General features: G+C 35.8%; 1 protein-coding gene across 1 annotated transcript in view; it reads left to right on the top strand.

Annotated features, from left to right (window-relative positions):
* kifap3a (kinesin-associated protein 3a) overlaps positions 1–12,847 on the top strand; it is a 32,937-nt gene that overhangs the window by 14,677 nt on the left and 5,413 nt on the right. The window contains 8 exon segments of the mRNA NM_001004644.1: positions 4,327–4,427; positions 6,994–7,102; positions 7,173–7,285; positions 7,394–7,559; positions 8,731–8,856; positions 8,943–9,041; positions 9,147–9,232; positions 12,056–12,242. Coding sequence (NP_001004644.1) covers positions 4,327–4,427; positions 6,994–7,102; positions 7,173–7,285; positions 7,394–7,559; positions 8,731–8,856; positions 8,943–9,041; positions 9,147–9,232; positions 12,056–12,242 — 987 coding nt within the window.

The raw sequence follows: 12,847 nt of genomic DNA, 5'->3' as shown, positions 1-12,847 counted from the left end.
AAAATCACAGGTACATTTTGTTTCCACTGTTCATTCTTGAGATGTTTCAGCAGTTTAATTGGAGTTCCCCTGTAGTAAATTCAGATGATTGGACACCTGTCTATATAAGGTCCCAGGATTGACCTTGCATGTCAAAGTGAAAACTTAGCATGAAGAAAAAGAAATTGACTGTAGACCTTCTTGACAAGATTGTTTCGAGGCACTAGGCTGGGGAAGGTTACAGAAACATTTCTGCTGCTCTGAAAGTTCCAATGAGCACAGTCTTATTATACGTAAGTGGAAGATGTTTGGAACCACCAGGACTCTTTCTAGAGCTGGCCGGCCATCTAAACTGAGTGATCGGGGGAGAAGGGCCTTTGTCAAGGAAGGGATCAATAACCTGATGGTCACTCAGTCTGAGCTCCAGCGTTCTTTTGTGGAGAGAGGAGAACCTTACAGAAGGACAACCATCTGTGCAGCAATCCACCAATCAGGCTTGTATGGTAGAGTGGCCAGACGGAAGCCAATCCCCACCTGGAATTTGCCAAAAGACATCTGAAGGACTCTCAGACCATAAGAACCAAAATTCTCTAGAGTTGGAGTGAATGCCAAGCGTTACGTTTGGAGAAAACCAGGCACCGCTCATCACTAGGCTAATACCATCCCTACAGTGAAGCATGCTGGTGGCTGCATCATGCTGCGGGGATATTTTTCAACAGCAGGAACTGGAAGACTAGTCAGCATAGAGGGAAAGATGAATGCAGCACTGTACAGAGACATCCTGAATGACAACCTGCTTCAGAGTGCTCTTGACCTCAGACTGGGGCGACGGTTCATTTTCCAGCAGTACAATGACACAAACCACACCGCCAAAAAATGAATGGAGTGGCTTCACAACAACTCTGTGAATGTCCTTGAGTGGCCCAGCCTGAGCCCAGATCTAAATCCTATTGAACATCTCTGTAGAGATCTGAAAATGGCTGTACACCATCGCTTCCCATCCTACCTGATAGAGATTGAGAGGTACTGTAAAAAACAATGGGCAAAAATTCCCAAAGACAGGTGTGCCAAGCTTGTGGCATCATATTCAAAAAGACTTGAGGCTGTAATTACTGCAAAAGGTGCATCAACAAAGTATTGAGCAAAGGCTTGGAATGCTTTTGTACATGCGATTTTTCAGGCTTTTTATTTTTAAAAAAATTGCAACAATTTCAAAAAATCTTTTTTCACATTGCCATTATGGGGTATTATACGCAGAATTTTGAGGAAATAAGTTAATTTAATTTATTTTGGAATAAGGCTGTAACATAACAAAATGTGGAAAAAAGTGAAGCGCTATGATTACTTTCCGGATGCACTGTATATGAACACAATAAGTACCTTGTGCTTTTTTCTGATGTTAGTCCAAATTATTAAGGCCACTTACTTTAAAGCTGGACCAAAATTTCTTACAAATAAGAACCCATAGTTTTTAAGAAAACTAATAATAAAAATGCATCTATAATTAGTTGTTATCTTGAATCAGTTGCTGGGTGACTAGTCAACTATCTTGCCCCATCTCTAATGTTTACCATTAGTGTTTGCTCAATGTCTTGATCAGCTCTGAAGGACATGGGTGTTTGGGGTTGTAGTGGCCGCCTGAAGGCCTGGCTGCTGTGGCTTTTATGGTGGTTGGGTGGTTTAAATCTTACTGGGGTGTAATTGAAGTTTAGCTCTCCTGCTCTCCCACTAAACGCACCCTGAACAGGATAATGAATTTTTAATGGTCTTTTTTTTCTCTCAGGCTCCAGGGCTGTTTTGAACATTTTTACAGGCCCTTCTCCTCCATCCTCATAAAGGATCCCCCGTTTTCCTCTCCTGACGCGCAGGCCGAGGCGTTAACTCGAGGTGTGTGTGTGCGTTTGCGCTTGACCTCTGAGTGTGCACTAGAGCTGGTTGGTACGCTCGTGTATGTCTTTCACTAATGAGAAGCACATGTCTGGGCCAATCGCGGTGCTAGCGGTGTAGAGCAGCTTGGCTTGAAGTTATTAATGGCAGTAAAATTTATGCTTCCTCCTTTTTTCCCCCAATTAAATCGAGAAGCCCTTCTCTTTTCAGGGGTCTTGAGGAGCACATCTGGCTCCAATAGGCTGAGATAACCTTGCCTAAAGGGTCCATGGCCGGCTCCGACCCGTCCACGCCCCCTCTTCCCTCTCTCGGGTTTGTGTCTGTCTGCCTGATTAAGTTGGAGGCTCAGGTTCTTAACAGAAACAGGTTTTTTTTCTATGTGAAAGGAAACTTTCTCAGGGTCATAGAAAAACAAAACACCAGATCTTAACCAAAAAAAAAGTGGAGAGGCAAAAAAAAATTTTTTTTTTTTTTTTTGCTAATTTACTTTTTGACTTTCAAAGGAAAGATTGTGAACGTTTTTTACACATTCCTGTTTTGATGCCAAAGGTGAGATCTTTTACATGACCTTTCATAAAGATTTCGGTAACACTTCACAATAAGGTTATATTAGTTCATGTTAGTTAATGCAATGAACAATACATTAGCTACATTATTTTTTCATGTTTTTAATGTTAGTTAATGAATATAAAGTTGTTCATGTAAACTTGTGGTGCACTAACTGATGCATTAGATATGCATCAAAAGTCAAAAGGTCAAAAGTTCTTTGTCGTGTACATACTACTTCTATCTGTGCTTGTCATTAACTGTTACAGTTTAAACTATTACACAGAATTTATTGGACAGAAGTTAAACTGTCTAAAATAAACCAAGAAATGTATGCTATTCGTAACAGATGCCGACAAGCTCTAGCTACCCTTTATCATACCTTTTTGGTTTCGTCCAGAGTTAATTTCTTTTTGGACATCAATTTCTAGATCAATCTCTGATATTTTTCTTTTAAAAATTGAACCATGTACTTTAGTGGCACTGTTTAGACTTCATGTATCGCTGTCATAGTCAAGTGTATTAGCTTTTTTGCTTAATAATGGCTAAAAGAATTATACTACTGAACTGGAAAAACCCTTTTCCGCCCAACTACTTTCATTGGAAGGATGACTTGTTGCAGTTTATTTAAATAGAGAAAATCAGATAAGCAATTAATGGCAAATCAGAAGATTTCTATACAGTTTGACAACCTTTTCTGTTGTATTTTTAAAAAAATAGCTTTTTTTTGTATATAACCCATCTTACATATCTAACCCTGTCTGTATCTGTCTTTTTTTTTTCTTGCTTTTGAATGATTAAAAACTTTTTTTGATTTAAAAAGAGTGTTTATTTGTAAGTAATAGTCTGATATCTGACATTTAACAGTAATGGCTTAATTAGGTGTCATTTGCTATTAATTTATTTGTTTATTAATTTATTAATTGTTGTTTGCTTGTTTTGTTTTATCTTTGTTGTTGTTTGTGAAATTACTGTATTCTGGTTTATTTTCTTTTTCTCATTTGTAATAACTCTCTTATTGAAAATTGCCAATTTATTAAAACATTTATATCACAGCTTATTATCAATATTGAATACCTTTTGCTCATATTTTTTTCTTTAGACCATGTATTTGATGAATAGCAAGTACAAAAGGATAATATTTATTTAAAGAGAAATCTTAACAATAATTTTATATGTATATTATTTTGTTTGTAAAAAGCCTTTGTCTATCAGAGCTAATTGAAACTCAGATCCAGTGTGACTCATTGCTTTTTCTCATGCTGGACAATTCATCACTCTCTTTATCCATCAACCAAAGAAGGGTTCTGTCAGTTGTTCTGACTGCTGCTGCAAAAAAAAAAACAGTCCTCCAAATATGGCTGGACCCATCTGCTCCGGCTGATCTATCCTGGAGGCTCTGTCTACTGGATATTATTAGTTTGAAATACACCACATCCAAAATAAATGGTATCAGTAAAAAAAAAACGGTACAATTTTGGTTGAATATGAGAAAGACTGAATCAGATATGTTTCAATCCTGATTTTGTATTAATTCTTACTTTATTACTGTTTTTATTTTATTTTACTTTTTTTGTTGGGCTAATCTCGGGCTTTGTTCAAAATCAAAATGTTCAATAAAAAAAAGAGTAAAACAAAAAAACTGTTTTGTTACTGTTTTTGATCATTGTAAAATGTAAGATATTTTTGTATATACAGTACCTTATTTCATAAATCTCTTTAGCACAAATTGGCCTTGATTCTGTAATACTTGGACATTCATGAACTAAAACAGGATCTTTGGTGAGCATATTAATGATTTCCTCTTTATCCTACTGTAGGTTTCTACTAAAGGAGGTATAATTCTGACTGCTTTGAATACTCAATACTTCAGTGTGTCTGTCTATTCATGGCTTGCATATGTTTGTGTTTCAGGAGACGAAGCGCAGAGACAGATTGCCATGCGCATTCTCTACCACATCAGCATGGATGACCGTTTCAAGTCCATGTTTGCCTACACAGACTGCATTCCACAGGTGAGAGGTCAGCCTGCATTAGCATGAGTTTATAGCAGGGGACAGGAGAGCTCTATAACCGCCCTGTCATGCTCTTTATACATCAGATGTGCCTGTTGTTCTCTTGCAGAAGCATATTCAGGTCTTATACAGTACATTGAATGCGTCGAAGTTTTAAATTTGTTTGTACTGTTGTCAGAATTAGCCTATGCTCATACAGAACAGTTTAAAGTCTGTATCTCATTGTGTTGTGATGTTTTGCATTAAATATTATGGAATTTCTTTGATTTATTGTACAATGTTAGTGTCACTCACTGATCAAATGTGATTATTTTTGTAAACATTATTTTAATTAAAAATGTGCTATAAAATGAATAGTTGACAATGGGCGATTGAATTAATAGAAACTGTTTATTAATAGTATTTTATTAATATGCACGGTGGCGCAGTGGGTAGCATGTTCGCCTCACAGCAAGAAGGTCGTCGGTTCGAGCCTTGGCTGGGTCAGTTGGCTTTTCTGTGTGGAGTCTTCATGTTCTCCCTGTGTTGGCGTGGGTTTCCTCCGGGTGCTCCGGTTTCCCCCATAAGTCCAAAGACATGTGGTACAGGTGAATTGAGTGGGTTAAATTGTCTAGTGTATGTGAGTGAATGAGTGTGTATGGATGTTCTTCCCAGTTATGGGTTGCAGCTAGAAGGGCATCCGCTGCGTAAAACAAATGCTGGATAAGTTGGAGGTTCATTCCACTGTGGCAACCCCCGATTAATAAAGAGACTAAGCCAAAAAGAAAATGAATAAATTAATTTAGTAACATCTCATGGGGAAAATTATGAAAATTATAGGCCGCTTTTATTGAGATGTGATAATAATGAAACAAAGTTGTAGAAAAAAGATCAACAAAATTATTAGCCCTACTGTGAAATTTGTATTATTTTTCTAATTTTTAATTCATTTTAAATATTCCCTAAGTGCTGTTTAATGGATTGTTTCTCAACACATTTAGTTAACATAATAGTTTAAACTAATTTCTAACTAATTTGTAATAAATAATTTATTTGGCATGATGACAGTTCTTTAATATGTTATTAGTTATTTTTTCAAGATACTAGTATTCAGCTTATTCAGTGCAATTTTAGGCTTCAGTTAAGTTAACTAGGCAAGTACGGTTCACTTGGCGAGTAATTGGACAACAATAATTTGTAGTAAGTTAAGGGCTTAATAACATTGAAGTGTTTATTTTTCATTCCAGCCAAAGTAAAAGTATTTTCTTCAGAAGAAAATTATGATGGGAAGTCCTGTGCAAAACGTCCTTGCTCTGTTAAGCATCACTTGGGAAATATTTGAAAAAGAATGAAAATAATTATAAAAAGGCTATTAATTTAACCTTCAACTGTATTAGCATCGACAGCAAATAATTCACTGTCAGTCTTGTCTTTCTCATGGAATGATGCTAATGGTCAGAACAGTATGTGTGTGTTATGAAAAACTAAAATTAATTGTAATTCTAAATTAGAAGCAGATTAGAGATTTGAGGCGTTCATACAGAATAGGAATCAGACATTGAAGTTTAAGATAGGAGGAAATAGATGTGCCCTTCATGGCTGAATTGGATGACTAGAGAGATGAAAATCTGGCCACTGCAGGCTGGGGGTTGCCAAGGTTTTGGTGGGGCGACTGAATGTTGCATGTGAAAGCAGGGCAGGTGCCAGTAAGTCTAGCCACAGTGATTTAGGCTGCAGGGCGGCTGCCATGTGATACTCAGTATGGGACTGTATGCTTTGCATACTCACCGCTACCTCCTCACCGACCAAGCTCAGGCCTCCTGCTTATCGTTAACGTCAGGGGGCAATGTTGACAACCCTTGACCACTTCAACCTGGACCTGGACTTCTGCCCGGTCCCCTTCCCCCTCTGAGCTCCTTTCCTGGACCCCTACGTCCCCTCAGGTAGCAGAGTCCAGTCCTCTGTTCCACTCAGCTCTGGTCACATACTAACGCAAAGTGACACATCGGGTTCGTGTCTAAAGTTGGGATCCGCTTGAGAAAATCAGAAACCCCTGGACGTCTGGGGAACTTACAAATTGGGCTTGGGAGTTTGGAAAGTATGTTTCTGGTCTGTCAGATTTTTTTTGTGGGACAAAGACGAGTCTGATTAGTGTTCTAGGTGTGCCGGAACATTAGCTTTACCACTATGAGAAAAAAGACATTTTTGAAATAAATGGTAAAAAAACATAAAAATGCATAAAAATGGCAGCTTTGGTGAACATGAAAGAGGGGGGAAAAATATGTGGTAGTTCTACAAAATACATGCTCTGTGAAATATATTGCAACATTTTATTAGTTGAACCAAATGAACTTTTCTAGTCATCTCAACATACTTAAGTCAAACTGACATAAAATACATTAAACCTGATTAACTTATTGAAAAAAGTTAAAGTAGCATAAAAACATTTTTCATATAATTTTTTACTGCATGTAGACATAACAAACTAGATTGTGTGGTACTGTGGACAATGATATTGAGTAAGCCACAGTACAAGTGTTTTGAATGTTTGTTTTATTTAGTCATTTCTTCATGTGTCATTTGTCAGGTAATGAAGATGTTGTTTGACTGTGGTGAGGAGAGGATTGATGCTGAGCTCATTTCCTTCTGCATCAACCTGGCTGCCAACAGGAGGAACACCCAGATCATGTGTGAAGGTAAGAATATGCACAAATGCACAACCTAAAAACATAGAAGATCCTACTTAATTTGATGCTTCTTTTCAAGGCAACGGTCTGAAGATGCTGATGAAGAGAGCACTTAAGCTAAAGGATCCTCTGATGATGAAGATGATTCGTAATATATCTCAGCATGATGGACCGTCAAAAAATCTTTTCATTGTAAGAATCAAAATGGAAAATACACTTAAATATACGACTGATGTTAGCTGGATTTATTGTATTGAGATTTGCTTCTTTGAAAACTAATAAACATGGATTGTTTTTGAGGATTATGTTGGTGACCTGGCGGCTCAGATTGGACTGAAGGAAGAAGAGGAGTTTGTGATTGAGTGCTTGGGAACGCTTTCCAATCTTACCATTCCTGATCTTGACTGGGAACTTGTGCTAAAGGAGTACAACCTGGTGCCTTATCTCAAAGACCACCTCAAACCTGGTAAAAAAATGTTTACTTTACATTGGAAAGTTGCAAGATCTTGTGATATGCAGGGTTCCCACAGGTCATGGAATTTCTGAAATATCATGAAATTTTATATTCTTTTGTCCAAACCATAGAATCTCAGGGTCAGGATTTTTTAATTGTCGCTTTAGGTTTTAGTGTCCATTAATGAAAATGTTAATTTTCTGTACCAAATAGCTGTTGTTTAAATATTACATTGTTTCACAAGTTTGGTCTATTGGTATTTTTTGTTCCTTTCCAACTCATCAAACATTACCAGTTAACTAAGAGGCCATTTACATGACAATGTTTAACCAAAACTGCTAATTTTCATGCGTTTTGCCTGTTTGTTTAGACGACAACAGCATTTTTGTGACTGAAATACATAAATCTTAAAATGGGCTTCAAAAAGTGGAAGCTTTTGAAAACAATGTTGTTACAGAGTCTTTTGAAACATTGGCATCACGGGTGTGCACAGCACGTGTTTAGGGTGGTATAGATTAAAGGTAAACAGAAACAAATACACAACAATGGTGGAGTATGTGGTAGTGTTGTTGTTTCTTCTCAACTGTTTGCTAATGCTTTATCAGCAAAGTGTGGATTTAGATCACATTAATATCAACAACGGAGAAAGATCTTGGACGCACAATATTTCTAGATACACATCAGCGCCAAGCCACAAGTTGTCACTTTCCTACTGATTCTGTTTACTAACAAGGTCACAATGCCAAATGCTGGCCTGGCATATGCATTGCAGCATTTTTTTAAACACTGTTTTAAAAAATGTTGAAAATTTTTAAAATACAATAGGAAAACTTTTCAGCTTTTGCCTACATAATTGTCGTGTAAACGTAGTCCAAGGCAAACATGTTAGGAAAATGTAAATTTCATAAGCTTTGGCTAAAAATGACCACTTCAAAGACTGTATGCTCTTGTTTCTTTTTATAAATTTTTCGAAATTTGAGGTAAATTATTTATTGTTGCTCTCATAATGGCTATTAATTTAATAAAAAAAGATATTCGAGCTCAAACTATTTTTACATTAAACAAAACACAAAAACGCCTTGTTCTTTCTTTCATTTGAACCTGTGGAAATTCAGCTTTTTAGTCAATAAAAGTCAGGGAGTTTGACATTTGGCTATAACTTCCCATTTATTTACTGCTTTAGGCTCCGCAGAGGATGATCTCATTCTGGAGGTGGTAATCATGATTGGCACTGTATCCATGGATGACTCTTGTGCCGTAATGTTGGCCAAATCAGGCATCATTCCTGCTCTAATAGAACTGCTGAATGGTAAGAGACATTCAGATGCTTGGAATGCCAGTTTCATAGTTGTTTGTGACATGTTAGAGAACATTCTCTTGTCTTTCCATCCTCAGCCCAGCAAGAAGATGATGAGTTTGTCTGTCAGATCGTGTACGTCTTTTACCAAATGGTGTTTCACCAAGCCACACGAGATGTCATCATAAAAGAAACGCGTATCCTTTATTTCATAAAAACCTGCTGCTATTTAATGATGGTGTTGTTCAGTCATACAGCGATTTCGCTGTCCAAGTTTTTCTCTTTGACGGTTAACTTTTCAGAGGCTCCAGCATATCTCATTGACCTGATGCATGACAAAAATGCAGAAATACGCAAAGTGTGTGACAATACGTTGGACATCATTGCTGTGAGTAGGAATCTTATGTGTCTAGTGGTGTGCTGTTTCATTCACGTAAACATTTGAGATATGAAGAGAGTTGGTTTGTGTGTCAGTGGGCAAAGATTTAAATATTTATGGGGATTTATCACAAAAAAAGTCGCAGTGTTCAAAATTGGCATGATTGAGGAGAAAAAACACACAGATTGTGCACAAAGAGTTTATGAATTTTTTTAGAAATCATAAAAAACGGGCTGCTGGTAGGACAATTGTTTAGGCCAGTATTTATTGTAATTTATTTTGTGATTTAATCAAATTTAATTTTAATTAATATTAATATTAATTTTATTTTTTCATTTTTTCCCTTTTTATTATTTATTAAAATTTATTATTTTTTGCTTTTAAAAATTATTAGATTTTATTTATATATTTTTTATAGATGTACTTATTTTAGGTATTACTGTTAAAATAATAAGTAATTGCTTTATTACAGTTAATTGGTAACATCTGTTAACTTATCTAATAGCATCTGTTAAGGGCAATAGGTCTGTTAACACTTCAGTTTATTAACATAATTTTTAGAATAGTTAATTGTAATGTGATTTTACAGATAAAACTAAACAAAAACGTTTTATATTTATTTATACAAATAAATACGTTTACTTGAAAATATGAGAAAGCTTGAATGCACATATAACAATATATAATATAATATATATCAGTCTATCATAGATTTAGTTGTCTTAAATCTTACATTATGTTGACATAAGACAAAATCAGGTTAGGTTAGGGTTTGGTTACAGCTACGTAAAAAATTAAGCAATAAGAAAAACTATTCTTAAAAGTTTTAGAACAGGTTTTTTAAAGTTTTGTTAAATTTCTATTGTTCAATTTTTTATTTTCTTCAACAATTTAACAATACCATCAGTTTACACATTTTTACATTCTTTTAACACACCCTTTCCCTCCCTTTCCAAGAGCGGCAGTTACTATAATTAGATATTACTATCATAAATCCAGTAAATACAGATAAATGATATAAACTCAATAAATAACAAAGCACACATACAGAATATAATAATAGTAAAAAGTACATAAATATAAAAACAATGCAATAATAAATAAATAAATAAATAAATAAGTAAGTCAAATTTACCATGCGTCTCACCACAGTCACCTTATTCATCCTCCAAAAATTACAAATAGTTTTCCTATCTATATGTCATTTTTTCATATGCTGCCACCTTCCCCAATTTCGTAACCCATTCTTGAAATGATGGTGGACCTGCTGAACACTGTCCCCTCATAATGATTTGTCTACAAATCATAATGCTTATTTGAATCTTTACACCAGACCCCAATAAGAACAGGTCTCCCAGTACAAATAATTTAGGACAAAACGAAAGAAAAATTATGGTTGTAATTGTGCACTTTAACCCAGAATTCCTGTATTTTAGAACAGAACCACAGGACATGCATTAAGTATCCTTCTTTACTCTCACATCTCCAGGATTCAGCAGAGTCCAGCAACCCAAGCCTGAAAAGCCTACTCAGAGTCCAATAAAAATGATTCAAAATTTTAAGTTGTAATAAGCGTACTACTATTTTTCTTGACATTACTTTACAGTTTTGGCAAATTTTCGTCAAATGTTCATTGCTAAATGTACAATTTAGATCTTTACTCCAAACAATTTTAAGCACAGAATGGAAACTGCGGCCCATCTTTTCCATTTAATGTTTTGTTAAATGTAGTAAATGTAATAGATTTGTTACAGAATCACTGTAAAGAACCGACTCAAACTTTTTTTCCTTCTTCTTTTGAGTAATTTATGATGGAGATCATCGTGCCTATTCAAAGCTACCTAATAAAATCAGCACTTCATTGCTAATGATAAATATGACACATGTGGTTTGTAGTCAGGGTCAGTTGACATGAAAGACTATTGGATTGAATACCTTTGCTATCGGGTTAAATGTTTAAGCTGTCCTGAAGCAGCTCTGTCATATGTGATCTGTCCCAGGCCTCAGATTAATGCAATTAGGGCTGGTCTTGAGGCCAAGGGAAGTGTTCCATACATCTGATCGGAAAAGGCCATTAAAGCTGTAAGCCACATCAAAGAGAGAGGAAGAGATGCCTGCTTAGTGTCACGTGGGCAATTGAGGATAGAACACAGATCTGCTGAATAGCACAGATTCACATGCAGTACATTTCTTTACTATTTCAATACAAATATTAAAATCAGTTTTTCTTATTAAAAAGTTTTTTCTATTTTGTTTTTGCCTTCATGGCAATGATTTTTAACCAAGACAGGAGAAGTAATACATAATTGATTTTTACATGCTATTTCTGGATAGGCTTTGAGAGTTTTTCACCAGATTTGTTTATAAAACACCCAACTGTTCCAAATGTTCAGTAACGTCATGAGCTCAGCCAACTGAAGATTGATTAGCCAGGGCATCGGACCACATTCATTGCTCTGATTAGCTGTGGGAGTCTTTAATGCTTCACAATGATGAATTTGTGCATTGGCAAAAGGTGTCACTGTGCCTGCCGGTGACAATAAGGCTTGGTTGAGGCCTAGACCTCAGGTGACTGTCAGAACCCCAGGGCTTCCACCCCATGTGGGGATGATTAATCAGAGATCTGGGCTGCTTAGCTTAGCTATTTCCACCAACCTCAAAGAGGTTTTATTACACTCCGTCCCTGTTGAGTTAAAATAAACAGCTACCATGTTATCCTTCTGCCAAGGAACACAGCGCACCTGATTCATCCCATGAATTTGGTATAGCGCATGCAGCGAGGCAGTACAGGCAGAGCCTTTCTGTGCCCTGTGCTAATACTTCTGTCTGTAGGAATATGACGTGGAGTGGGGCAAGAAGATCCAAAGTGAGAAGTTTCGTTGGCATAACTCACAGTGGCTTGAGATGGTGGAGAACCGGCAGATGGATGAGGCAGAGCCTTTTATGTATGGAGATGATGGAGAGCCTTTCCTCCAAAATGGTGACATCCTGGAACGGCCAGACCTCTTCTACAGTGCAGGTTATACTGGGCAGGGATTTTAATAAAGTAGTTCCTGTGAAAAGGGTGTTTGAATGTGTGTAGTGTTGATTAATAAATATGCACACTGCAAAAATGCTTTACTTACTTAGAGTTTTTGTCTTGTTTCTACTGCAAATATCTAAAATTTCCTAAATCAAGAAGCATTTTCTAGACTAGCTGAAAATATTTGTTTTAAGAAATATTAATTCAAAATGAAGTGTGTTTTTCCTTAAAACAAGCTAAATAATCTGCCAGTGGGGTAAGAAAAATAGAGATTGTTATTTTCAGAATATTCTAGAAAAAGCTTCTTGATTTGAATATTTTTATATTTTTGGACTAGAAACAAGACCAAAACTCTTAGTAAGAAAAGCATTTTTTGCAGTGCAGCTTTTGAACGAAAGATGCATTGAAAACACACCATCGTTGTTTCTTGTACCTTGAATACTCTGGCAACATAAAAACAAAGAGCATAATATGATTCCTATATATATATATATATATATATATATATATATATATATATATATACATATATATATATATATATATATATATATATATAAATCATTGATTTTATTTAGTGTTTCTATAGTATTCAGTTCTAT

The sequence above is a fragment of the Danio rerio genome, chromosome 20 (assembly GCF_049306965.1).
Source record: "Danio rerio strain Tuebingen ecotype United States chromosome 20, GRCz12tu, whole genome shotgun sequence".
In the NCBI taxonomy this organism is placed as follows: Eukaryota; Metazoa; Chordata; class Actinopteri; order Cypriniformes; family Danionidae; genus Danio; species Danio rerio.
The sequence above is the reverse complement of the archived record's forward strand: the minus strand, read 5'-3'. Positions and strand labels throughout refer to the sequence as shown.